At 36.8% G+C, this 26,985-nt stretch overlaps 6 protein-coding genes across 10 annotated transcripts; 3 read left to right on the forward strand and 3 right to left on the reverse strand.

Moving 5' to 3' along the window:
* Positions 1–12,465: 12,465 nt before the first annotated feature.
* LOC133835381 (intraflagellar transport protein 52 homolog) lies at positions 12,466–14,228 on the reverse strand. Its single transcript, XM_062265409.1, has 3 exons — positions 13,942–14,228; positions 13,236–13,881; positions 12,466–13,179 (listed from the first exon to the last, which is right to left on the reverse strand). Exons 1-3 carry the CDS (start codon positions 14,052–14,054, stop codon positions 12,634–12,636), a joined length of 1,305 nt encoding a protein of 434 aa, XP_062121393.1. The 5' UTR covers positions 14,055–14,228; the 3' UTR covers positions 12,466–12,633.
* Positions 14,229–14,635: 407 nt separating this feature from the next.
* On the forward strand, positions 14,636–16,786 carry LOC133835383 (acyl-CoA-binding domain-containing protein 5). 4 transcript variants are annotated; one of them, XM_062265412.1, is made up of 4 exons: positions 14,738–14,970; positions 15,040–15,083; positions 15,275–16,277; positions 16,356–16,786. In XM_062265412.1, the coding sequence occupies exon 3, from the start codon at positions 15,279–15,281 to the stop codon at positions 16,212–16,214; it is 936 nt and encodes a 311-aa protein (XP_062121396.1). In that variant the 5' UTR covers positions 14,738–14,970; positions 15,040–15,083; positions 15,275–15,278; the 3' UTR covers positions 16,215–16,277; positions 16,356–16,786. The 4 variants fall into 4 exon arrangements, with proteins under 4 accessions (XP_062121398.1, XP_062121396.1, XP_062121395.1 ...); XM_062265414.1 differs by lacking the exons at positions 14,738–14,970; positions 15,040–15,083 and adding an exon at positions 14,636–14,721; XM_062265411.1 differs by having other exon boundaries at positions 14,738–15,083.
* On the reverse strand, positions 16,729–18,692 carry LOC133835385 (peroxiredoxin-6). Its single transcript, XM_062265415.1, is given in 4 exon segments — positions 16,729–17,025; positions 18,080–18,135; positions 18,137–18,273; positions 18,337–18,692. Coding segments are annotated over 4 exon segments (675 nt in total). The 5' UTR covers positions 18,611–18,692; the 3' UTR covers positions 16,729–16,817.
* Positions 18,693–18,752: 60 nt separating this feature from the next.
* Positions 18,753–19,381, forward strand: LOC133835386 (N-alpha-acetyltransferase 38-B, NatC auxiliary subunit). The gene has a single exon (XM_062265416.1). The coding sequence runs from the start codon at positions 18,855–18,857 to the stop codon at positions 19,239–19,241; it is 387 nt and encodes a 128-aa protein (XP_062121400.1). The 5' UTR covers positions 18,753–18,854; the 3' UTR covers positions 19,242–19,381.
* Positions 19,382–19,899: 518 nt separating this feature from the next.
* On the forward strand, positions 19,900–21,706 carry LOC133835382 (geranylgeranyl transferase type-2 subunit beta). The gene is given in 3 exon segments (XM_062265410.1): positions 19,900–20,501; positions 20,503–20,644; positions 20,978–21,706. Coding segments are annotated over 3 exon segments (1,038 nt in total). The 5' UTR covers positions 19,900–20,033; the 3' UTR covers positions 21,406–21,706.
* A 676-nt stretch (positions 21,707–22,382) lies between these two features.
* LOC133835380 (ectonucleoside triphosphate diphosphohydrolase 5) lies at positions 22,383–26,734 on the reverse strand. 2 transcript variants are annotated; one of them, XM_062265407.1, is made up of 4 exons: positions 26,518–26,734; positions 24,135–24,279; positions 22,827–23,956; positions 22,383–22,532 (listed from the first exon to the last, which is right to left on the reverse strand). In XM_062265407.1, exons 1-4 carry the CDS (start codon positions 26,545–26,547, stop codon positions 22,440–22,442), a joined length of 1,398 nt encoding a protein of 465 aa, XP_062121391.1. In that variant the 5' UTR covers positions 26,548–26,734; the 3' UTR covers positions 22,383–22,439. The 2 variants fall into 2 exon arrangements, with proteins under 2 accessions (XP_062121391.1, XP_062121392.1); XM_062265408.1 differs by lacking the exon at positions 26,518–26,734 and adding an exon at positions 24,364–24,574.
* Between the last annotated feature and the right edge of the window lie 251 nt (positions 26,735–26,985).

The raw sequence follows: 26,985 nt of genomic DNA on the forward strand, positions 1-26,985 counted from the left end.
CGCATCGCGACAGTTGTTAACGTGTTTAATTAGCCCTGCAAATTCAATGAATTGCGACAGTAACAGTTAGGCTTAACAACAACAACAACAACAATAACAACAGCAACTCGAACGATAACGAGGACAAGAACAAGAACAAGAACAAGAGCAAGAACAGCGCCAAGTCCCCAGACGATAATCAAATATTTGCGCAGCCATTTTGAAATGCGGCTCCTGCAACCCTCGCAACCAACACGACGCATGCGTGGAGCACCCCAACACCATAAAAGAAGAAGAGGAAGAGCAGCACGGTAAAAATAGAAATGCGCTCAATGGAGTTGTGGGGGCGTGCCCTTCTCCTTCCTTCTCGCGTACAAAGCGACAATTGACTCGATTTCAATATTAAAAGCACTTTAAATTGCTTTTACAACGCTTGCCCACCAACTACTTTAAACTCCTTTAATCTTTAAAGCACTTTAATTAATTCATTTCTCATAAGTCATCTCAAGTCAGACCTAGAATAGCATAATAAAGAATATAATTTTATAAATAAATAAATAAAATAATTCGCAAAATCTTTTTGGTAGAACAAATTTACAAAGTTTTGTTTAATTGTCGTTGAAAACAATTTCGATATTATAATGATATAATTCTCTACACAATATTCGTGTGTATCAGCGTAATTATTACACATTTGCTGTTGTCTGTGGTTCTTCATTACGCCTAATTTTAGCTAGTTATTAAATTTCAATGCAAAAAAGTTTATTATGTTCACACTTATCAATAACAATTGGAAGCCCTGTATATTTTAATTAAAGAGCTCCGAACGAAATTTGTGATTTTAAATTTGATAGCTACAAGGAAATATTTACTCAAGTTATAAAGATGCATAACAAAAACAACATAGATTAAATCTTGAAATTAAATAATCTTAATAAATGTGAATAATTATGAACAAAGTAAGGAATCTAAATTGAAAAGAGCTTTAAAATTTCATACTTATCTTAAGAATAGCCAGAAGTAATATAAAAAAATTCTTATTGCAATTAAGAGCTATTTTTGAAATATTAATTTACCTCCGGATGTAACACAATACTTGCAGTTAAGTGTGCGGGATGTACTCTAGTTTTCATTCATAAATTAGCATTTAAATTAGTTGCTTTTATTTTTTTGCTTGCACTGTAAATTCATTCATAAAACCAACGACAACAGACAGCAAAGCAAAAACAACAAGAACAAGAACAAGAGGCAACGACTATCGGCAATCGACAACTGCTCTCGAGGTAATAGGATTATGAGACACACGTGCTCAATGTCAGACAACGGAGCCGCACTTCTCAATGCAGAACCAATGCAACTGTGGCCTGGAGGGGGAAGCAGAAAGAGAGAGAGCGAGAGAGAGAGATCCAAGCAAGAGCAAGAGAACTGAGTGGACTTGACTTGACTTAAAACGTCGAACTGAACTCAACTGAATGCTGAACGCTGAACGTTGAACGCTGAACGCTGACGTCTCAAATGCTCGCTGCCTTTTATAGCCTTGGCTTTTATTATTAGTGACGGATTTCCGAGTCATTAGACAAAGTTATGCCCTGGACCACCGCGTCTGTTTAAGCTACTTAAACGCGCCGCCTGCCCACGCCCACGCCTCATGCCTCATTCCTCAAACTGCCCCCCCAAAAAACCTGATCTGCAGTCAAGCAAAGTGTGGGGAGGTCAGAGCAATCTCAATCTGTGTATGTGTGTGTGTGAGTGTGTGTTTCGGGAGATACGTGACTTGCTCATGTCGCAATTGACAGGCGTCAGCTTAAGGCCTTAAACAGCTCAGCATTTAATAAAACAAATAAACAGATAAATGCAAGCAGATTGCCACAAAATTATTTTTGTGGCACATTAATTCGTTTGTTTCACCTTTTCTCTTGATCGTCGTAGTTAAAAAAAGGGACCCACAGCATTGTCTTCTGACTTCGTGGCGTTTCACCCACGCCACTTAAACACAAATCAATAACTTTATTATCCAAAACAATAACCAAACAAAAAAAGAGAACTCGGACCCAAAACTCAAACCCCTTAGCCATGTTTTACGAGCTGAAAAGCGTCTTGTTTAACTGCCTCGGACAATGAGCACCCGCTGGGCGTGTTAAAAATCGCTTCAGTTGGACGCGAGACGAGGATGAAGTTGGTGGCAAGAGGTGAGGAACTTACTGTTGCAGCTGGACCTCGAGATGGGGGCAAACAAAGGCGCAGGCTACGTTCTCCAGCTTCAACTCCATCTGTGACTTCGATTTTGACTCCTCTACTCTGTTTACATTAGTCGAGCGCCGTGCGTTTAAAATTTATGCCAACGGTTTTCTGTAGCGCCAGTTGACAGAGAGAAAGAGAAAGAGAGTGGGAGAAGAGGGAAACCCAGCTGGCGGTGGGTCACACACAGTAAATACAGCAATGACTCAGTGGCGACAGTGGTCAAGCAAAAGGGTTTTTCTAAGTCAGAGGGAATGGGAAACCAGAAGAAATATTGAACGCGAGAGAAAGAAAGAAATTTATTATTTGTCTTTTTCTTTTTATACGTTACTTCCTTAATTTATTAGAGTAATTATTTCAAAACTGATTTATGATTTTAATTCAACATTGGTACTACACTAATTATTACAACAAAGTTTTGGAACACTTAAAAATTGTTAACCAATATAATTGGTATTTATTTTTATAAATATTTTCAGACGGAATCTTACATAGAAATATGGCATTTTAATATTTTTTTATTTTAATTCTAGGTTTTAAGTTGCCTGTTCTAATTTATGTATTTAAATACATTTTAATATTCCTATAACTATTAACCAGGGAAATCCAGTATAAGCAAACATATTGTTGCAAGAAAGACGAATGTTAAATAATTTAATTCATACTGACAAATCGGTTTAACTTAGTGGTAGATTACTTTACCTTCTATTATGATTTTGGTTTTAATGATTTTTGCAACTAAATTGGGAACATTTCAAACGGTAGATTTTAATATCTAAATTCATAGTATAATAAGGGATAAAAGCTACTTATGGATTTTATTGTACTGTTGTATTTCTATAATTATGATTTATATGAATTCAATAATTGTGGAGACTGCATTTTTTCAAGTGTCTAGAGGGAAACTCTTACAGATAGTAAACCATGTATGTGACTTTGTTGTAAATATTCTGCAACACGCATTTCGATATCATTTGATTTTCACAACATTACGTTGTTTATCATTCCCACACCTTTGATGCATTTGGAAAATTAGCCTAAACTCTTTGACAGTTTTGCCCTAAGGAAACCCCGTATTAATTCCCTAACTTTATACCGCCCGCTGACAACTTATCACATTCAAGTTTATTGACTTTTGAACACAAGTATTTGGCTGATGTTTCTTTTTTTCTTATTCTTTATTATTTTTGCTGTTTTGTTGTTGTTGATGTTGTAGTTGTTGTTGTTTAGCTGCTGGCAGTGTAAACGGCGCCAGATTTTGAGACAGTCACCAATTCCGAGCCTGTCCAGTCATGTACACAAGTCATTATTATTTGATAGGGTCAAGTGTCGGACAGTAGAAAAGCAAATCCAACAGCAACAACAAGAACAACAACAACAACAAACAACAAAAATAGCAAATTACACACATGAATATAAATAAATGTCTGAGACGTCGAAAGAACAAAAACAAAGAAAACAATGACAAATCGTTGGGTCAAGGCATTTGTTGAATAGCGTAGAACCTTCTAATTGATGGCATCTGTCCAATATTAGTTAGCTATCAAAATGCTAAAAGATGCAGAGAATATCATACAGAGCTGATTATTAGATTAGCTGGAAAAAAAGTTTAGAAAAAAGTTGTTGGGTTGAGCTACATTAAGTTGTTTTCTCGAATACTATTTCAATCTTACAAGAGATAGCCTTAATGTAACGTTTATATGTTTAACTTTAATAGGAAATCTTAGAATAACGTTTATCATTTTCATAATATTACATTAAAGGATTAAGAACTGTTTAGTATTTCATTGCAAAAACAAAAGTTTTTTATATTATGTAATGAATTATATAAATCTAATCTATCTAATAAATGTAATAATAATAACTTGTATAGAAATGATCTTTTCAACTTTTTATATGGAATTATTCATTATTCATTCAGAGCAACTAAAGCTCATAACCCAGTATAAAAGAAAGAACATTTTAGCTTATTGAAATGAATTTTTATATAATCTTTTACTCCACTACATATTTGAATGTAATTCCTCTAAAAACTTCTAATTCGCTTGATTTATTTGACAAATGCCCCAGAAGTAGTGGAGAAAGTACCCACATATCGTGTAAAATTCCTCAAATTTTTGGAGATAAAACTTTCGAATACCGTTAGCAGCTTGGACAGCAAATGCCACTGTTATTACCGATTTCAGTGTCGAATCCCAATTCGAGGTTCCATACCAAGTCATCGTTTAGATTTAGCGATTACACTTGTTTAATGAGCTGCTCTTGCTCCCCTTGCCACCAAAAATGAGGACAGACGTCCAACAGCTCATCATGAAGATGGAGACTCATCATCATCAGTGTCCAAAGGGTCGTGGCACGTGTAAACGACACCCAAATTAGAGACAGATTATTTTATTATACCCAATGTGGCATAGGCAAAAGTGTTTCTATCTCAGATGGCTGGCTGCCTTCCAAGAAATGAGTTAAGCTCCAGAGTTTTTCGTTTTTTTGTGGAGTATGGAGTGTCAGCTACCTTCTCGGTTGGCTGGTCATTTGATAAGCAGACGCGCCCTTATCACAAACCAAATCGCAATCTCAAGAGAACGATTGAGATAGAGGGAGTCAGAGTGTGGAGTGCGTGGAAGGAGGGGCGAAACGGGGTAGAGAGACATTGTCATGTAAATGTCGCGCTGATAGCCAAAATCAATTTGAAACTTGGCGCCAGTTTAATGAGGCACAAGCCAAAAGCGCAGCATGCGCCACAGTCTCAGTCTCCGTCTCCGATCTCAGTTGGGCCCCAGAGAGCTCAGTTAATTAAGTTATAAAAATTATATTTTATGCATACGATTTGCATTTTTATTAGCGTCAAATGTAACATGCGGTGCATTGATTTATTGGCCCCCCCCACTCTACCTCTCTCCCTTCCTCTCTATCCCTCTCTGATATCATTCTGTGGGCGATACTGAAAACTATGAAAAACTGACAAATGATCAGGTGTGACTTATGACATTTTCAAACACGTCGATCTATGTGTGATATGGGATTCCATTATTTATTTTAATTTGCTCTTTTTGGAGACTGCAACTAGCAAATCCTCTCACACATCTACAATTTCAATAAAAAAGCATTCTTATTCTCATTCATTTTGTCATTTTTCCGTTGAGATTCACGATTCCTTTCTTGAGGTGCTGCAAAACCATAAAAACCGCAAGATCAGCAACGTATCAACCTGGCAACAACTGCAAAACAGAAATACATTTTTTTATGTGGAAAATATCACAAAATTCGCAGACTCAGAGACTTAAGATGATACTCTGCAGTTTCAGTTAATTGTGACACAAATAAAAAATAATTCTAAAATGTAAGAAACTCTACGAAATTTTATTACAATTATGCATGTAAAGAAAATAAAAGAATATATGAAAAATATTTAATTTTATCCCAATTTTATTTAATTTATAGCACTGAAAGAAATCTTTAACCTCAATCTAATCTTAATTGCTAATACCAGTTGCAAACATCTTGTTGTAGTGGCAATTTTGTATATTGTATTACAATAATTTTTTTGAAACAAGTTTTTTGATTTATTAATTTGATTAACTTTAGATTTAATTTAATTACAACATTTAAAGATTTAAAAGATATATAATAATCAATCATTTTGGGGAAATTTATTTAAAAGTTACATTCCAAAAATACTTAAAAGATAAGTTTACTTTTAAAGAAGCTGCTTAACAAAATACGCTTCATTTAAATGCAGTTTGCAAAAGAAATCATGAATCCCAATCTAATCTTAATTGCTAACACCAGTTGCAAACATCTTGTTGTAGTGGCAATTTTGTATATTATATTACAATAATTTGTTTGAAACAAGTTTTTGACTCTATCGTAATTATTTATTAATTCGATTAACTTTAGATTTAATTTAATTACAACATTTAAAGATTTAAAAGATATATAATAATCAATCATTTTGGGGAAATTTATTTAAAAGTTACATTCCAAAAATACTTAAAAGATAAGTGTACTTTAAAGTAGATTCTTTTATACTTAACAAAATACGCTTCATTTAAATGCAGTTTGCAAGAAATCTTGAATCCCAATCTAATCTTAATTGCTAACACCAGTTGCAAACATCTTGGCTTAGTGTTAGTGCCCCAATCTGTGGCAGGGCCACAGGTAAAGCAACAACTGTCGTCGACTGCTCGACTGGTTTGTACGCTCGCAAAGCGTCACAAAAGTGTTTTTCTTTTTCATTTTTTTTTTCTTATATCATTTTAATATATCTTCTTCTTTGTTGCTGTTGTAGTTGTTGTTGTTATTGTTGCTCTCGCTAGATTTCTTTATAATTCTTCTTTATTTGTTGCATGTTTTGACATTTTTATAGCTTCAGCAACGAGCGTTGACGACATTGCGCATTTCTGCTTTAATGCTTTGCTGCACAGCGCGAAAATGCGAAACAAGCGTTGTGTGTGCGAAAGAGATGGCGCACACAGCTTTCAAAATGGCGACGTGCTGTTGCTAAAACACAACAAGAACAACAATAACAACTTTTGACATGCATATGTCAAAATTGATGGCACGAAACGAGATGAGTTGGCCATCGCCTGCTCGTGCCTTGCGTGCTTATCGGGCCAACACGTTTTGTATTTAAACGTTTCGCAGCTTCCCATTTTAGGGGATCCTGATGCTGATGCTGCTGCTGTTGGCCGGGCTGGAACACCCATTTAACAAGTCAGTTGCGACGGACAAAACCATAAATATTGCCAATTTAACAGAGTCAACAGTATGGCACTCGACGCCAACAGTCGAGCAGCAAAGCAGCAACGGCAACAGCAACAGAGACTTCGACTTCGACTTGGACTTGGACTGCGAGCCGGGTCCATAATACACCTTGTCGTACACGATGCTTATCTCTTGGAATTTCTTGTGCGTGTCGCCGTGCCAAAAAACAAAAGCAACACCAAAGTCTTTGCCTAAAAACTTATCGAACGAAATAATACTCTAAGCGGAAATTTGTATATTTCGAAATTCGTTTTAATCGCTTTAGCTAATCTTTTTAGACGTGTCAATCACATAATTGCTTAGCAAATATTTTATATTTATTAAAAATAAAATATTTTGAAAAAAACTTAAAATAATTTACATTTCATTTCATTTCATTTAATTATGTTAGTCCTTTGCATAGGAAAACTAATTTCTCTTATCACAAAATTCTTTTAAATAGATTAGTAGTTTCTTGTCCTAATATTTTTTAACAAATATATATTATTTAATTAAAATAATAATAATGTATCTTAAACTAGTCATTTCATTATCACTGTGAAATATGATACCATGAATTAAATATTAAATTTAAATTTGAACAAGAACAATCTTCGCACAATTCCAAAGATGGTTAGAAATATTATTTTAGAAAACTACAAGTCTTAAGGACCTTTAAAAAAATAAAAGTTGTTATCAGGGCGGTCTTATGTTTATAGAATAAACGGACAACTATAATTTGTAACTCACAAAATGAGCTAATCAAATTTAGCTAAGCCATTTATCGAAACAAATAAAATTTCCTACACCATTTAACTAAAATGTTGATATTTACATGTTGAATTTAATTTTTGTTTTTACAGAATAATAATCGATTGAATTTGCTGAAGTTAAAAATCATATTTTTTATTTGATGTGTGATTGTTTGCCATCTTAATACACCCCCTCAAGATTGTTTTGTTTTGCAGGGTATTTAAATGCTAAAGCGCTGGCCAGGAGCTGTCGCTCGCTGTCCGTTCCTTGGCCACGCGGAAGGGTAACGGGCTTGGAACGTGCGTGAAAAATTAGCCGTGGAAATGCATGTTGTGCTCGTTGTAGTTGTTGTTGTTGTTGTTGGTGTTGTGGCCTGTCGCCATTTCTCGTGCTGCAGCTAATAAGCGCAACATGCTCATAAAATTTCGAAAGCTGCCACAGTCTGATTTTATTTCATTTTAAATTGTACACGCGCTTTAAATATTTCCATTTTTTTTTTGTTGTTGTTGAGGGGAGTTTAACTGTAACATCAACTTCAACATTGAGTTGCAGACTCAACGCTTGTTGCATGCTTTGCATTTACATGCATCATTAGAGCGTGTTGTACAACGCAACCTTATGACAAATTATCAACAATGACAAAAGCATAAAAGACAAGCTTTCTATTTCAATAATGGTGGCATCTTCCAAATCTTCCCATAACAATGAAATAACAACAATAACAATAAAAGACGACAACGAAGCGTGCCAGACAGAGAGCGATCGCTCTCGAGAAAATGAGACGCAAACAGACAATCGCGGGTCAACAGTTTAAGCTTAACCCTCAGGTGAGCGTTTCTGCTAAAAGTTTTCAAGCGATAAACTATACTTAAAGACAACTTAAACGTAGTTTAAGTTTAGCGCAAATAACAAAACAATTAAATCTCTTATGCTTTAAATGAATTTCAGGAATAATTTCAGCTTAAAACACAGTTATTAATAATTAATATATTATAATAATAATTTTATTATTTCTCAAAGTTTTTCCTCCATTTCCAAAGTACTCAACCTGAAGCTCTCAGTAGTTGTGATCCTACTTTTAGCATATATGTATGTAAAAAGTTTGAGTAAATGAATTCTCACACAGTTGAACGATAAGCTAAATATTTAATACTTTTGAAATCTCGAATAAATAACTTAAAATTATTTGAAGACACTTTAACGGTAAGTTAAATATTTAATACTTTTAAAATCTCAAGAATAAATCACTCATATTTATTTGAAGTTCTTATTAAATATTAATACTCTTTATTTAAGACAAATGTTTTTATTTGACTTTAAATATTAATATTAAATATAGTAAAACATTGGCCAACATTTACGGAAGAAATATGAATAAATAAAAGAACCTAAATAAAAGAGTAAAGAATTAAAGTTCTTATTTAAAAAAAATACAATCAATTTGCAGTTCGATATTTACAATAAATAAATAATAATAAAATATAAAATAATATGAAAGTTTAAATTTAATTCGGTTAACCTTTAAATAACTACTAGATATTCAGTAGATTCAGTAAGATTTATTGATTATTCAGCGTTAAATAGTTTGACATTAAAAGAACTTTTCCCATATTTCTACCCATAAAACACACAAGGGTTATGCTTATAAAATCTCTTAGCTCTAATATTCCAACTCTAAACCTTTTACCTGTTAATTGATTGTTACATTCTTCTCCCCCACTCCACTGGCTAACTCTGCTAGTGTGAGTATGTGTGTGTTACACTATCTCTTTCGCTCCTGTGTTGTGATTAGAGTGTACGATGCAGACGTGTTGTTTTTTATGCTGTCCATTTTTTTGACAATGAAAATTATTGTGATGTCGCACGTTTTGGTCGTGTAATTTAATTAAAACGATGTCGCCAGAGACCCGCATCAACGACTAGCGACCATCGACCACCGACCAACTCAGCTCAGCTCACGGCACGCTTTCCATGAGGGTTTTCCCAGAATTTTCAGGGCAGGTGACAAATGCACGATGTTCGTTATAAATTATGATGTGGTTAATGTAACGAGTGGGTGGCAGAAGGGGGTTGGATGACAAAGGATGATGAAGTGAGAGGTGAGGAGCGGGGAGCGAAGTGAACAATCACAGCTGCTAAAAAGGATGCCACTAAAAGTCAAACAAACCTCTTGACTTTGATGATATTTGCACGGCGACACGAAGAGGACAACGAGACGGAGAGGAAGGAGAGGACGAGGACGAGACAGGACTGCGCAGGGCGGAAGTGCAGCAGCAGCAACAAAAACAACAACAAACAAAGCTGTTGTTGGTTTTGCTTAGTAAAGAAAACTGGGAAATGAAGTTCGGTTTTTTTCTCTCTCTATTCTGTTTGAAGAGCAAGAAACGGCAAATAGCGAGGTGATGGAGGAAGGAGGAGGAGGTGAAGTTGCTGAAGAAGAAATGGAGAGGGGGAAAGAAAACTTGTGCGGCTTCTGTTGAGCCTGTGAACCTGTTTGGCTTACCGAAACCATGAATGAACCGACGAAGTCGTGGACGCGGACGTCGATGGCGATGTCGATGTGGATGTGGACAGCATTGTCACTGTCAATATAGAAATGCACTCAAGGTAACTTCCTACTTGCCACAGATCGTATTTCAACATAACCTCTTTTACTTTTTACTTGCAGATTATTGCCCCCCACACACTACACACACACATACACACACACACATACACTCACACACAGCTACGCTCCCATCCCTAGCGGCATTTAGCGGTCAACAGCGCACACAAAATGGCGACAGCTGTCCAAGTCAGAAGCAACTGTTGTGGGAATTTTCAATATTGATTGATTGACCAGAGTCAAAGAGATAGTAGAGAGGGAGAGAAATGGAGAGTGCATGCAGTGTGAGAGACAAAGATAGAGTGCTTTGAACTATCCATTATATTATATATTATAGTAAATGGAAAGTTTTCTAAGCTATTTCTATATACTTAAATCATACATATATCTTTGCGTTTATTAAGTCTTTATTTAGGAAATAATTTACAGAAAAAAAATTATTTTTAAAGGAAGAAAATACAAAAATCATAACATTTTTTTTTAAATATTTTCTAAAATAAAAGATTTATTACTAAGTTAATTTTGCATCTGCTAGACTTTTAAAATATTATATTTTGCACCTGATTTCTAATCTATAAAATAATCTTAATTTTACTTCAATAAACTATGCATGCATATATTTTTTAATATTTAATATTATTGATTCAAATATATGTTGAGAGTTCGAAACTACAACTTTCTAATATACAATTTAAATAAACACTATTCGAAGGCCTATGAATCCATTACTATCTATCTATAATTAAAAATAAAAAATGTAAGAGTATTAAAAATGTAAAACATTTTCATACTAAATTGTAAATTTTGTGATATTTGCAGATTTGATAATTTAAATTTTTAACTAATCTACCGATCGTCAAATTCAATGAATTTAAAATTTCTACATTGAAGTCAAGATCAGCAGCCAACTGGCTAAATGAGCTCGACTGCAGCTGTTTTTAAGCTCCAGAGAATTCAGGTTAAACAGTTGTTTCCTTAAATGTTTCTCCTCTCTTTTGCACACTTCTCTACCTAAAGTGAGCGATAAAATTAAGAAGAAATTTACTGGCGTCAGTTGTTGAATGGTCTTTTTACAGGATACTCGACGCAGGCTGTTCTTGTTTCTTTTTTAATTTGTATTTATTTTTTTAATGTTACAACTCCCTGGGGTATCGAGCAGCGATTGATGACAGCATTTGTTGTGACAAGAATTAACTAGCGGTTTCACACTCCACTCAGCTCCCCTCGACCCCAAAATACATACCCCAAAAGATCCTACACAATTAGTCGCCCCTAGAAATGAGAAACAAATCGAGAACATCCAAACCGAAGCATCCCCAAGAGAGATGATGTGTTTGTTGTCCCTCGTTGGGAGTAGGGCGAAATATTAATAAAATTAAATAATTGTGTGAAACGCATTTAAAAGTCAACAATTTTTTGGCCATAAATGTTCGTGTGCATATAGCTTTACTTCCCACAGGTTTTATGTTACCAACCAAATTTTATGCACCTTCTGTGTAATTGAAGTAAAGTTTTTTAACAAATTCTAGTTTGGACGTAGGGAGTCAAGCGTCGAGAGAATGCCGGCCATGTTTGAATACGAGTCGGCAACATGTTTACATAAAACGGACTTGGTTTACAATTAGCTCAAAAACCGTATAAATTTGCTGATTTTACCAAAAAAAAAAAAAAAAATCCAAGAAGGAATAATTATTTCGTATATGCCAAAGATTTGATACTCTTAAACTGTAGCTATACCTTAAATAATTGATTTAATTTTTATGATTTATTATGTATTTAAAAGTGAGACCTGAACAGACATTTTAACATAAAATAAGTAAATTCATACCTTTATACAATTTTTAAAATTTGTATACTTTTTATAATTTTTTTATAGTACTCAAATTGAAATTCCCTTTTATAGATTGAAATTTTTTTTTATGGTATATTACTAGAATACTGTTTTTATTATCATGATATGTTCAAAAATCTTCATAGAACTCTTCATCACATAATATAAATTGTTTTTATTTTCATTTTAATATATTTTTTTGAATTTCTCCATTTTTAACTGCCATTTAAAAATAAGAAATTTATAGATAGTTTCTAGTTTTAAGCAGTTTACCTTTTAACGAGATATTATTAAGATACAAAGTTTCTATGTAGGATTAAAATGACAAATCAAACATTCATCGCAGAAGAATCGAGTTCTTCATCCATTAGAGGTGCAACAAACAGCTCTACAAATGGAATGTACCTAGTGTGAAGGTTTGCAGAAATAGTGAATTGAAAACTTGGAATGCGCCGCGCTGGCTGGTAATTGGATCAGCTGTTGTCTAGTCCTCGGCATAGGGCTTGTAGCTGGTTATCTGTCGCGCCACAATATTGAGTATTTCGCGAGCTGGCAGATCTTGCTGATCCCTGACAATTGCCGTAATGCGCGCACACTCCTTCACATAGTTCTCCAGCTCGCGGAGATTCAAGCCACGTCTCGCCGGCTCCTTGGACTGCATTGCCTGCAGACATTGACCCGTCAAATGCGCCAGCTGCGAGCGAGCCGGACTGAAGGTCTCGTCCAGATCGTAGAGCTCCAGCGGTGGAGCGGGTGGCTCACTGAAAATGGGTGGAAACGTAGCCAACTGCAGCGGTGGCAATGGGATCTCGAATTGTGGTTTGATAATCTTCAGCGGTTCGTAATTCACATGCAACTGCTCGTAGGTATCGATGACATCCTTGAGCAAACGATTGCTGAGCGAGCACAGAGACATGTCGAACATTTGCTTGAAGTCCGCCGGCATCTCGGTGCCAATTGAGTCCACCAAGCAAGCCTTGGGCATGTCAGCAAGAAAAGCCAGATCCGTGAAATGCTTATTATCATTTAGCTGTCGAGTTCGAATAGTTAGTAACATCTCAAGTGTCTATCGGAAGAGCAACTTACCTCCACATCATTAAAGTCCAGATGGGTGTAGCTAATTTCACTTGAGCCCAGCAGCTGCAGCATATACTCGAGCATAGCATCATTAGTCTTGTCCTGCAGGTACTTGTCATGCCAAATGTAGCCCGATCCCAAGGCCAATATCTTGCCACCCTTCACATTGCTATAGTAACCAGCCAGTGGTCTATTAAAGGGATAGACAACCGGTCCCGTTGTCAACAGCACATTGGCCGGCTCAGAGACATTTAAGGTGGCGCCGTATGGATACTGAAAGTGTATCTTGTACTTCTCATCACTGAAATCATAATCCACCTTCTCAATGTCCAGTTTGAGCAGATGTCGCCACATCGCTTCGCAGACAACGCCGCCACCCACAATGCATTCTTTGGGATGGAAATTCTTGTAGTAATGCGGTCGCACCACATTGTCGTTGTTTATATAGATGCCATATTGTTCCAGAAAGAAGTTGACATTAGTGTTAAACTCCTGTTCGCCGCCCTCACCCAACAATACTAACAAACTGCCTCCCCATTGATCCACGTATTCTTTGAGCACCTCGAACTCATCCTCGGTGAAACGATCTTGGGGACCGGCTAACACAAAGATTTTGGTGCGCATTAAACGCTCCTGATTCAGCTCAACATCGCTTCTGCAACATTAATAAGATTATTCAATATTTTTCCCTTGTATATTTTCCGGCTAAACTTACTGCTCCACTGTCCAGTGTGCCTTGAGTTTGCGATGAAGCATCTTGTAGTTATCCGTAATTTGAAATCGCTCATTCTTAGATATATCAAAGCAAATTATAGGTTTATTGCTCATATTGGAATTGTGTTATTTATTTTACTTTTTATTTTCCTTTTTTATTTTATTTTACGTTTCTTTAATCTTTGTAGCACTAACGCGTTTTGGTTGCCAGGGGAAACCTGCAACCAAAACAAAGCGAGCGAGAGCTTAAATATTTTTACCGATTATCATTCATTTATAAACTCTTAATTATTTTCAAAGTTTTGGGACAGTTTAACTTATTAAAACAAATTAATTTAAATTAATGTTTAATATAAAGGTTTTTGAATAAAGCGCCGATACTTTTGAATTGAATACTCTATATTGAAGCATCGATAATAACATTTTCTGCCATCGATACTACATAGTAGTGTGACCACAAATGGTAGATAATATACCATATAGTTGAACTTGTTGAGCATTTGGAAATTCATTTTGCAATCATACTTTAGCTGTTGAACACTTGCGGAACCGATGCTTCTCGGATTTTTCTAAATAAAAGATCAACATAATAATTTAGGGAATAGTAAATAAATGATTAATTTATGCTATTTATGCTATTTGACTTGAAAAAAAACTGACGTTCTCAATTAAAAATCGATGTTTAATCAATCGCAAAAATATCGATGATGCATCGATAGATAGTCTCATCGAACCGTGGCCACCTCTAAAACTCTCACACAGATTCATCCACATTTACATAGTATGTTTATTATTTTTATTGCAAAACGATTAAAAAATAACAAGTAGCCAGTAACGGCACAACAACTGCGAGCGCCAATTCATGTTCACATTAACAATTAGCTTATACACTGCACAATGATAACTTGTTGTTATCAGTAACGATTCAGTTTTGTTATTTAAATTTCCGATTTCTATTGACTGTGAGAGAGTGATTTTTATGAATATTGAACTTCGACTTTGAAGCGAACTTTGTCTAGCTGAAGTATATGTATGTATATATGTTAAATACTGAGTGTGAATCAATAGCAAAGAGCACTGCCAATAAATAAATAAAAAGTTACAGCGTCATTTCGTGTGTCTGCAATTGCACAAGATAATTAGGTAATTTGTAATCTGCTTGCGACAGCATCAACAAATGACGTTCACCATGATTATCATTAATAGAGCGGTGGCAGGGGGCGGAGTCACGATGGATTAAAGAGCTCTATACGTTGATAATTTTTGGACTTTAACTACCGCGTATCTAATCGATAGTAATTTATGTTGCTTGCTTATTCTAATGTTAATTCCAGTTCGATGGCCGGCATTGAGGAACGTTTCCAGGCGGCCGTTAACGTGATCAAAGGACTGCCCAAGAATGGTCCTTATCAGCCCAGCACGAGCATGATGCTCAAGTTCTACGGCCTCTTCAAGCAGGCCTCCGAGGGCAGTTGCAGCCAAAAGAAGCCCGCCTTCTGGGATGTCGTCGGACGTGCCAAATGGGATGCCTGGAACAATAATAGTCAGCTAAGCAAGGAGCAGGCCATGCAACGTTATGTTGAGAGTCTGCAGGAGATCATCGAGACTATGTCGTTTACAGAGAATGTGCAGAACTTTGTGGGCAGCCTCGATGGGCTGGGCAACATCAATCTCGATGAACTGGAGCTGGTGTCGCCGGGCATGCGGGAGCTCGCTGAATCGCATCCCAATTCACCGTTTCATTCACGCACCAATAGTCCACAACATGGCTCGAGTTCCAATGAGGATATCACGGCAACGGAGACGCCAGTGGCGTCCACAAATGGACATGCCACGCCCCTTAGCAATGGCTATGCTTCGAAGTTGAGCAATGGCTATGGGGAGCCAACGACGACGACGACGAGTCACAATTATACGCACAATAGCAGCGTAGCCATTGTGGATCCATCGGACGATGAGTACGATGATCCATATGATACAATGCTGCCACAGGAACTAACTCAAGCAATCACACACAACACGGATATGTTGCGACAAATTCAGAGCACAATTGCGAGCATGAACAATGATATGGCTGCAGTGCAGCAACGTGTACGCGGCATGGAACAAACGCTGCTCGAGTTGCGCAAGGCAACATCGGCGACGTCAAGTAGACGACAACAACCGGCGTGGTGGCCATTCAAGAATATATCGCCGCTGTGGTTTGCGGTGCTGGTGCTGTGGCCATTCTTGGTGCGACGTGTGGCACGTTTGGTGGAGAGCAAACGCCGCTGACGACGACGACGCCAAGTGCATTTTGAGCTTTAGCTTTAGCTTAATTGGTATGGTAGTTAAATTGTAAGTAAAACTAATTTATCTAATCGTTATCGTTATCGTTAAACCATCTTATTCAACTTGTATTCAACTGACTTTCAGATACACTTTTGGTTATGGTCATTGGGTCAATGAGCTTCGTCTGGCTTCGCTTCACTACGCGTCATTCAACTATTTTTTCTTCATGTACAGAGTTGGCCTTATTCTTTAGTTTCCTACGATTATCCAGTTGCAATATATACTAAATATCTACATCCTAACTAAATGTATATGTATATTTATGTTGTATGTTTTTATAGTCACCACACATAACACATTCCTCCCCCCGCTATCCCCACAAAATGCATAAATGCAATACAAATTTTGTTTAGTTGGTAAGAAACGAAAGTTTTGTCTTGGCCCTGGGAACGCTTTTGCCTTGGTCCAAAGCGTCGCCCACTTTTGCAAATGCTGCAAACGGTTGTAAAACAATTCATTTGTTGTTAATTATAATTTTTTGTAATAAAACATGTGTAAAATGAATACAAATCACATTTGTCTGTATGGAATCATTTGTGCCTTTCTTTAGTCTTTTGGCTGTGCAGTTATGCGTAAATAGCTCTTGCCTGATGGCACCTCAATGGTCTGCACTCCCTCCGGAAACAGTTTGGCCACATCCTCGGCCTTCACAGTGGGCAACACCATGCACTGGCCACCCTGCTTCCAATCCGCCGGAGTGGCCACGCTCTTTGTTTGAGTTAGCTGCAGCGAGTCGATAACACGTAGAATTTCACTGTAAGCACAAAAGAAAAAGAAATTAATGTGTGAGTAATGTTACACTTCAGTTTAGAACTGAAATTATCACTGTAGTTTAGTTTAATTAAATTTTGCTAAGTGTAGAATATAGAGGTAGCATATCCTGATTGTTTTAAACCTTACTTTAAAATCAATTATTATTAGGCTAAATCATATTTACCAAAAGCAGTTTAACACAAATTATTTAAAACAAAACATCATTCCCATAAATTTTAATTTGCTGGAAATAGTGTTACAGAAATAAAATTCTTTATTGCTTAGTTTAGAGACCGTTAACCTGTGTTATGCTACATTAAATTATAATCTGTTGAGCGGAGTTAATAGCTTGAAGAATATGGTGGCAAAAACAATTGCTTTAACACTTTTACTTTTTTTTAATTATATGCTGTAGTCATGGTAATGTAATATGATGAACTTTGTGGAATCTGATAAAGGTTGTGAGAGGAATTTAGTTTTCATATAATTGTCTTTGAAGTAAAAAAGTTGTGCAGATTTTAATTAAATTACTGACTCTCATACAAATAAGTTCTATTCTATTCAATAAAATTTTAATTAAAAATCAGGCTACAAGTAGATAATAATTATATTCCTTTTAATATATAGAATATCATAAAATTTAAAACATAAAAATAATATCTTAAAATCACGAACTAATTAAATATTAACGAATCTTCTCATTGTAGCTTATTACTTTTAATATAGCGTTTATCTACGATTTCAACTATAGAAGCAATAGATTTGAATAACAAATCGCTTAGATACTTCATAGGTTAGAAAAATTTGACTATTTTCAACATTTCATATGGCTTTACTCTGCAAAGGAACCTTAGCTATTATGTTTAAATTAATAAATATAAATATTTCGATTTCGAATATAAAAGACAAGTTATCCCTTATAAGAAAAACATCACTCACAAATTGAGCAAATTATGCTCCTATAATTTCCTGTTAACAGAGCAAAAGTCTTTCGATGACTGGACCATCCTTGAATTGATCGGCTAACAGTTAAATTCTACATCAATGAAACTTACTCGAAATTGCGACCAGTTGTTGCTGGATACAAGATGGAGAGACGCAGTTTCTTTTTTGTCGTCCACAACAAAGACGGCACGACAGGTTAAAGGAATTCCCTCAGCACTCAGTTCGTCCTTATCCAACATATTCAGCTTCAAAGCCAATTCACGCTTATTATCCGCAATGATCGGATAATCGAAGCTTGGCAGCTCTGCAAGACAAAACGTAATGTTAAGCGCAACAGATAAACTAGTTTTAAACAAAAGTAACTCACTGGCATAACTCTTGATATCTTCGATCCAACCCTTGTGAGATTCCACGGTGTCGCAAGACAAGGCAATCGGCTTGACGCCACGCTTATTAAACTCCGGTATCAATTGTGCAACACGAGAAAGCTCTGTGGTGCAAACTGGAGTGAAATCTGCCGGGTGCGAGAAAAGTATGGCCCACTTGTCAGTCATCCATTCGTAAAAGTCAATATTTCCCTCATTGGTCTGAGCCTGGAAATTTGGAAATTGATCACCAATGTTTAAAGCTTTGCCCGACATGATTGAATATTTGGGAAGTGAATGTGACTTGAAATACAAATATCAAAAACAGGCGACAGCCAGAGCAATGTGACCGAATTGATAAATTTCGATACCAGTCAGTACATCACTATTACACATCGATACCAATATAGTTCTTGGTATATTTCAATATTCAGCCTACGGTCACATAAAGTCTATAGCAAAACAAAATAAAGTTTGGGCAAGTTTTATATAAAGTAGTGAATAAAAATCTTGCCGAGCCATGTCCGAGCTTAGCATCAGTGGTAGTCAAGTGCAACTGCAACCGCCGCCGCAAGTGCAGCCGCAAACAGCATCACCGGTTGTCGAACCCTTTAGAATTACAACAAATGCACCACAGATGAGTGATGCCAACTTGACACCAGGACGTCGAAAGCTTCAAAAGTGGTTAGGACGCGTTCTTCGCATTGTGATAACTGATGGCCGAGTTTTGGTCGGTTTCTTCAACTGCACGGATCGGGATGCCAATATTGTCCTCTCCATGTGCGCCGAGTATCTGGTGGAGGGTCAAGAACCCCGTTTACTGGGAAACGTGATGGTGGCCAAGAAGCACATTGTATCATTAAATATTGACGAGCCGACGCCCTCATCGAGTCTGCTTGCTCAGTAAATAAGGATTTGCTAGATGTATTTCAATAAATACTTGTAAACAAAATCCATCTTCGGAACAGTGAGCGAGAAATGTTTGCATACACATGAGATATTTATCATAGTCATTGTAAGAATAAAAGTTTTAGAAAATGTTCGAAATGCGTAATATTCTCTTAAAAAATTGTTTATTTCAGTCAAAAAACTAAACATTATTATCTTTATTTAGAATCTTAACCCAGTTCAATCGCAACTACTTTCAAAGAAGTAACTGTCTTTTTGTAAAGTACAAAATTACATATGTATTTAAAAATGATTATTGTTATTTAAATTATTGTTTATATAGACAGCTATTCGGTATTTGGTCGGTCAATAAATAACTAATGTTCGATAGTCAACTATTAATCATAATTCCAAATACGCCCAGATATTTGAAGTATAACCAAATCGCGTTGCCAACTATTTTTAAAAATAAAGTAACTGACGCTCACGGAAAAGAAAACAAGGGATTTAAATAATTAATGAGCGCATTAGTTAAACGGCAACCAAATATGATTAATAAAATATCAAATATTTTAATTGTTTGTTAATAAATAGAATTACAGCTAGAGTAAATAATTTTGTAAAACAGCTGCTCGCTTTTGGTATTTTTAGGGCTCAAGATTATTTAGTGGTTTTTTACGCCGCAACATAGGAATTAATAATAATGTCAACTCAGCAGCAGCAACAGCAATAGTTAAACCACAATCAATTCAATTAATTGCTAAGAATCGTCAAAAACAACACTCGTTCTCAATTGAACACAATCAACGCAATGGATTTCACGACCTTCGTGAAGCCTTCAAATGGCGGCGCCTCAAACAACGAAAATGAATCGGAAACAGCAAAGAAATTGCAATTCTGGAAACATGTCGAGTACATTGAGAATCATGGTAAACAGGAGGATGACTTCGAGTATTGTATGACCGAGTTTCTGCGCATGTCCGGCATCTATTGGGGCGTCACAGCACTGGACATTATGGGCCAGCTGGATCGCTTGGATCGCCAGTCAATCATTGAGTTCGTCAAGCGTTGTCAGTGTCCCACAAGTGGTGGCTTCTCACCCTGCGAAGGACATGATCCACACATGCTTTATACGTTGTCTGCGGTGCAAATCCTGTGCACTTATGATGCCCTCAACGAGATCGATTGTGACGCTGTGGTCCGTTATGTGGTGGGACTGCAGCAGCCCGATGGCAGCTTCTTTGGGGACAAGTGGGGCGAAGTCGATACAAGATTCAGTTTTTTGTGCCGTGGCCACAATGACACTGCTGCAGCGACTGGAGCAGAGCGTGGATGTTGAGAAGGCGGTTAAATTTGTGATGTCGTGTTGTAATCAAACTGATGGAGGCTTCGGCTCCAAACCTGGTGCTGAGTCACATGCCGGTGAGTCACATTTTTATGCTTATTTTTTGATTGCTTAAAAATTGTCCTGACTGCCTGACTAACTAAACTAAAAACGGACAGTCCTGGTGAGACCTAAGATCTAGTTTCTGTAAGGTGTTTATATATGTATCATAAGTCATATTTGCAATTTCAAACATTCGAATTGTAACTACTGAAAAATCTTGGAGTACATTTTGTCAAAATATGAAGAAGGTATTCCTCTGATAGTTTAAAATACAACCCATATCATGTATTTTCACCAGTGCTTATCGAATACATAAACCACTTGCACCACTACAGATTGATAATTGTATTTTCTCATCTTGTTTGCAGGACTCACTTATTGCTGTGTGGGTTTATTGTCGTTGACACAGCGTTTGCATCTTCTGGACGTGGACAAACTAGGCTGGTGGCTCTGCGAGCGTCAGTTGCCCTCGGGTGGACTTAATGGACGACCCGAGAAGCTGCCCGATGTCTGCTACTCGTGGTGGGTGCTTTCATCGTTAACCATTATGGGTCGATTGCATTGGATTAGCTCGGAGAAGCTGCAGCAATTCATATTGTCATGCCAGGATTTGGAAACGGGAGGTTTCTCTGATCGCACTGGCAATATGCCTGATATATTCCATACGCTGTTTGGCATTGGCGGCCTTTCGTTGCTGGGCCATCCAGATCTGAAACTCATCAATCCCACGCTATGCATGCCACAGTATATCATCGATAGATTGGACATCAAGCCGCAACGTCTGACGCTGGCGTAGACACAACACGATATTAGGACGAAAGCTAAAGCCAATGTTAAATATGATTAATATATTTTAAAGAGCAGGCGCCTTTTCCCAAAAACATCCTTTGTAATCTTCTCTTCTACATATTGCACATTTTTTGTTTGTTATGCATTTATAAAACTCGTATTAGCAATATGATAAATTCATATATTTATACATAACATATTAATAGAGCCTCTCTAAGTAAAGCGTGTACAATATTTCTTGTATTATGTAGAGAAAAAAATGAAATAAAGACACTATTTTATTATTGCATGCGGATCAAAAGAATAAATATTCTACTGAGTTTCAATGGTTTATTTATTATTATTTTTATTTTAGTTTTATTTTGAGTTGACAACATATTTGAATATTGCAAAAATAGTTTAATTAAATGTTATAACAATTCCAGAGTTACATACAAAATTTAAAAGAAATTTAAACAAAAACGAAGAGTTTGTCTTCGACAAGCCGAAGTTGAAATACCTGACAGAATAGTTTAATAAATTTGTATTGCTTGATCACTTATAAACAAAATTGAATTCGTTTAATAATTATGTTTGAATTGGAAAAGTATTCACTATTCTGATATTCAAATTAGATATGCTTGTATATATAGTGTATATATATCTACTTGCACATTTTTATATACATTAGGAAAGTATGGAGCATAAGACTAAGGATACAATATCGTGAATGAATTACATATAGTACAATAAACGAATCACACAAAAATTACATTGGAATTACGAACTAGAAACATCAGTGTTTAGAGAAAATTGTGTCTTTGTGTTTGGTGTAGTCACAGTGCGTCCTCGGTTCAACAGACTAAATGAATTCGTATCAATTAATGGCAATTGAAATGAATTTATAGCGCATAAAAATCTATCAATTCTACGATTAAAGTGTGTGTATGTGACTGTGAGTGAGTGTGTGTGTGTGTGTGTAGTATACTTCGATGCACGTCTAAGGCACTCTAGAAACAATTTCAGCTATGATTTTCGTCTACAGTCTATTTAAACGAAGCACTAGGAATTATTGAATTTCTCATCGCTGGTCAGCACGTTGTAGGCACAGCCCAAAGCCCACGAGATTTCATGACCATCGATCTTCTTGTAAAGCTGCAATTTTAAAGAAGAGAAAAAAACATCATTAGCATTCGTATTGACCGATTAAAGTACTACATAGATAGCTCATTATTTTACTAAGATTAAAAATACCTTTAAATACCTTCAAAATATTAATTTTTTTCTAAGTTTTATATATCATTTATAATTTTCTTATTGAGTGAAACGAGTGACCCACATAAATTTCGACCACCATCTTGCTGAAATCTGTACAACTATCCAGTGGAAAATTCAGATGCCACGTCATAATTCGACTAACTTAAAGAGCAACCTGTCCATCAGACTTACCTTAATTTTCTTGTTGTCATTAAGGCCAAATCCTTCGCGCAACAGCACCGAGATGAACGTCAAGTCGAAGCACATGAATGGCTGCTCATCGTTGGGTATGGCACAGATCTCCTGAGCCTTCTTGCGATACGCCTCCACGGTGGTCTCGCCACCAGCTGTCGGATCCACCAAACCCGATTCGATGGCACGTTCAAAGTAATAACTAAATGCGGCGACAGCGTGTTGCTTAAGCGTAAATGGTTTCGGCTTCACCAGGGGCATAACTTTGCTCTTCACCAGCTCCAGGCAGGAATCAAAATCGACAACAGGCTGTTCAGCCGATGATTTGGCATTCTCTTTGCCACTGACTTGATACTTCACATTGCCATAAGTCCACGTACGATTGGCAATAATGGGATTCACACAGACGCTCTCCACCACAGTGTCCTCCGCACTGTAGCCCTTGGTAAAGACGGCGTGACGAGCGGCCATCAGGCCAAGACCCAAATAGCTGTGTGTGAACACATTGATCTTTTTGCTGGAGGTGACCACCTCATGCATATACTTGTCATAAACGGGCACCTGCTCCGGATCTGTGGGCGAGAAGGTGACCTGCGTACTGCCGCCACCCAAATCCAAGGCAGCAGCCTGATTCGTTTTGGACAGACGACCCAAGAGGAAGTTGACGGTGAACCAACTGAAGATGCCCTCGTCGGTGCCATCCATAATCTCCACAGCATCGATGTCCACACTGAACTCCGACTTGGCAAACAAATCACGCACAGCATTCAGCAGATTCTCAGCCTTGCTCTGGGGCAGCAACCGCAATCCAGCTGTGGCTTTCAATACCAGCGGCGTCGATGACCAATGCTCTTTTGGTATGAAGGCGCGTGCCTCGTCCAACAGCAGCTTAATCGAATGCGCTCCATCCGCGGGATTGTCGGCAAACGAACTGAGACCAGGTTTGCGTTCACGGAACAGTTCCTCGTATAGCACCAGTTTGTTGTCAATGAAGCTGCGATTGAACTTGTAGGCCAAGACACGACTACCCGTGGAGCCGGCATCAATGATGGCCGCATATTGCACCTTGCTGTAGCCCAGCTTGGAGGCAAGACGCGCTAGATAAGGACTCGCATTGTCCGAGACGAAGCCTGCATCAGATTGTTGTTGTGGTTGTGGCGGTTTCATTGTGTTGCGTGGGGCAGCAGTATGCGTATGATGGGGCGGTGCATGAAATGAAACAGTAACAGTGGCAAAATCAGTTAATTTTGTGGATTTAGTCACGCTTGGGGGGAGAGACTTCTTCAACATAATACATATGATACACACCAAAGACAAAGAGCAGCAGCACCACAGATATGATCAAACATAAAAATGATAATTTTAAGCCGCTGGTCACACCGCCACGTCCATTTCCATTGCCGTTGGAGCGTCGATTGCCGCCTCCCTGCGACGGTTTGTCATCGCTGGCCAGCTGCACAAAAAGGATAATGATGAGTATTGTAATGTTATTGGCAATTAGTTTTTATGGGTGGTTGGGTTGTACACGACACTCTACCAGCTTGTACTCGTATCTCATTTTCGTCTATAAATAACCAGCATATTCTTTAAAACACATGTTGGCACTTGCGTCGATTGTTTGCTCTCTCTTTTCTCCACACTCCTCTTACTCTGCTTCCCCACTAAATTCTAACAACGTAAGCGCAAAATGTTGACTTTGTTATCTACATATATTTTCTGCTTTTAGAAGTCAATCGTATTCTAGGTTGCGTGACCGCAAAGCTAGAGGTGCAGAAACTTCGATAACTTTGAGCGATGTATCGATTTTTTTCTCTGTTTGGCTTTAGTAAACATCGATGTTTTGCTAGCAGCGAATAGTACAGTAAAGCTCACTAATAATAATTCTACATTATTCATAACGTCACGAAATAAAGATGTACCCATTAATGAGAATCGTTTGTAAGAAATTACAATTTGCTGAAAATTTCCATTCGTTATTTTGACATATTCTTACATATCTCGCATATTTTCGTAACTTCGCCTGTTGATATGACTAATCTAAAAGCTATTAGAAAATTTTCAAAATGTAACAAAAAGTAAACGTCGGACTATTATGAAAGTAAATTTGCATATTTGCAAGTAACATACATAATTGAATTGAGTTATCTCTTTTGACGTGATTAATTCACAAATAGTAAACAAAAGACGCCCTTACAACGAGCTAATTATAGAAAAGAACACTCATGTGCGAATTTTACACATAAAATGCGTACATAATACATCTAGTACATGATGTAATGAATTATAATAAGCGATAATGTCTGGGTAGCAATTTAAATGCTGGTGGAACGCTATCAATAATGACAAGTCATGCTAAGTAACACTTTTTTGCGCTACGTAATGAGGATCGACACAAAATTATTCTGAAGGTTATCGCAACGTTAGACCCTATTGTTATGATAAGATACAACATTTAGACCATTTTGCCGGTCTGCATTTTTTTTTTGCTTTTAAGTGAACAGGTCTTTTAGCTTGATTAAATATTGTCGTTGAAACTGCAAACACAATTGACGAAATTCCCATTATTTAAACAAATGTTTCATCAGCACAAATAAACTAAACGATAAACTATTTGCGACGAACTTTTGGCAGCGGTAATTGTTTATATATATGTTTGTATACCTTACATACAGTACTTAATTAGCATGTCAATCCCATTGTAAACGCATTGAAGAAAAATCTGTTCATATTTTACGCTCGTGAGAATTTCAACAGCTGTTCTCAGTTGTTGGGCGGGCGCCTCATTTATCGATCGAACATTAATTCATTTGATAATTGAGACGTGCGTCCTTCTGAAAATAAATACGTTGATAAGCTCGCTGAGTAACAGACACAATGGGGTTTCGCTTGGTGTTGGTTATCACTACAATTAACGAAATAAAATAGCTACTGGCTGAGTATTTCATCAGATTTACACAAACGCGTGCTTATCGTTATCGGTATGCAAATATCAGTCACCATTGAGGGTTAAGAAAACACGTTCCGACCTACGTTTAACCTGTTTTGCCCACACCGCATCTTACAGTGACTCTGAAGAGAAATGAATTTCTTGTATCTATCTAGCTTAACTCGTCGACCAGACAATTGTCTAACAAAAAATAAAAAAGAACTTGATTGCCAGCAATTTAATGACCTTGTTGTTTAGCCACAGAAGAAAAAACAGGGGGAAACTGTTGCATTTGATGAAGATCTCAATGACGGATACACATCTAAAAATTAAACCGGCCGGTCACACAATTGAATAATGTAAAACAAGAATTTTCAATGAACTCTATGAATAAAATTGGTTTTCCGACTCTCGCTTAACTTGCTTCTACGTATACTTAATTTGCTTCTGTCAATTAAACTAAATCGAAAGCTGATCCTTCCGCTGTAATCGATAATTTGTATCCTCCTGTTCCTGTTCATCTCTAGCTGAAACACAAAAATCAAACGCGGGAAAACAATAACAACGCTTTCTGTTCTGTCGAATGCATTGAATCAATCAAGGCATGTAATTGAGCATTTAAATAAACTTGGCACATTAATTAATAGCATTGCATTTAATTTCCGCATTAAAGCAACAATTGTGTAGACGCCCATGTGCCAAAATTAGCATAACAAAAGGTATTTGGTTTTGTCATTAGCCTTTAACCTTTTTATTTTTTCCTACCTTTCTCTTTCGCACATCGTTGGTGGACATTGTTTATACGTTTTTCTATGAATTACGCGTATACTCTACGAACTTTGAACTGTATGCACTAACACTGTCGTATATGCATGTGTGTGTGTTTGGGAATCACTGAATGCTCATTTAGACGAAATAGTTAATTTATACGCTTTAAAACTAGACGCAACTGACCACGTCGCGCACGAAATGGCGTACTAAATTTAACTACCGATTGGCGAACAGCTGTTGCTGTTTTGAACTGACACCAGAGTTGTCAATGCACAATTAATAACATATGGTCACCCTATCCGTTGTGGTAGTTGTTGTCTAAATTATTTTTTTACTTGCTCCTTTAATAATAAAATTATATTGTTTAAATTGACACACTTATTTAATTTAATTCAATTATTTATTATTTATGAAGATATTCAAACTTTTATTTTTAAGTGCTGGTGAATGCAGTATTTTGAA

Source organism: Drosophila sulfurigaster, chromosome 2L (assembly GCF_023558435.1).
Source record: "Drosophila sulfurigaster albostrigata strain 15112-1811.04 chromosome 2L, ASM2355843v2, whole genome shotgun sequence".
NCBI lineage: Eukaryota > Metazoa > Arthropoda > Insecta > Diptera > Drosophilidae > Drosophila > Drosophila sulfurigaster.

Excerpts from the sequence above, each read along its gene's own strand:
- LOC133835381 (XM_062265409.1), bottom strand. The coding sequence starts at position 14,054 with ATGAGCAATAAACCTATAATTTGCTTTGATATATCTAAGAATGAGCGA. Across the intron at positions 13,882-13,941 it reads GCACACTGGACAGTGGAGCA|AAGCGATGTTGAGCTGAATC; the intron begins GTAAGTTTAGCC and ends TTAATGTTGCAG. Across the intron at positions 13,180-13,235 it reads TGGACTTTAATGATGTGGAG|CTAAATGATAATAAGCATTT; the intron begins GTAAGTTGCTCT and ends CGAACTCGACAG.
- LOC133835383 (XM_062265414.1), top strand. The coding sequence starts at position 15,279 with ATGGCCGGCATTGAGGAACGTTTCCAGGCGGCCGTTAACGTGATCAAA.
- LOC133835380 (XM_062265407.1), bottom strand. The coding sequence starts at position 26,547 with ATGTCCACCAACGATGTGCGAAAGAGAAAG. Across the intron at positions 24,280-26,517 it reads ACGATGTGCGAAAGAGAAAG|CTGGCCAGCGATGACAAACC; the intron begins GTAGGAAAAAAT and ends CTTTTTGTGCAG. Across the intron at positions 22,533-22,826 it reads ATGACAACAAGAAAATTAAG|CTTTACAAGAAGATCGATGG; the intron begins GTAAGTCTGATG and ends TTAAAATTGCAG.
- LOC133835386 (XM_062265416.1), top strand. The coding sequence starts at position 18,855 with ATGTCCGAGCTTAGCATCAGTGGTAGTCAAGTGCAACTGCAACCGCCG.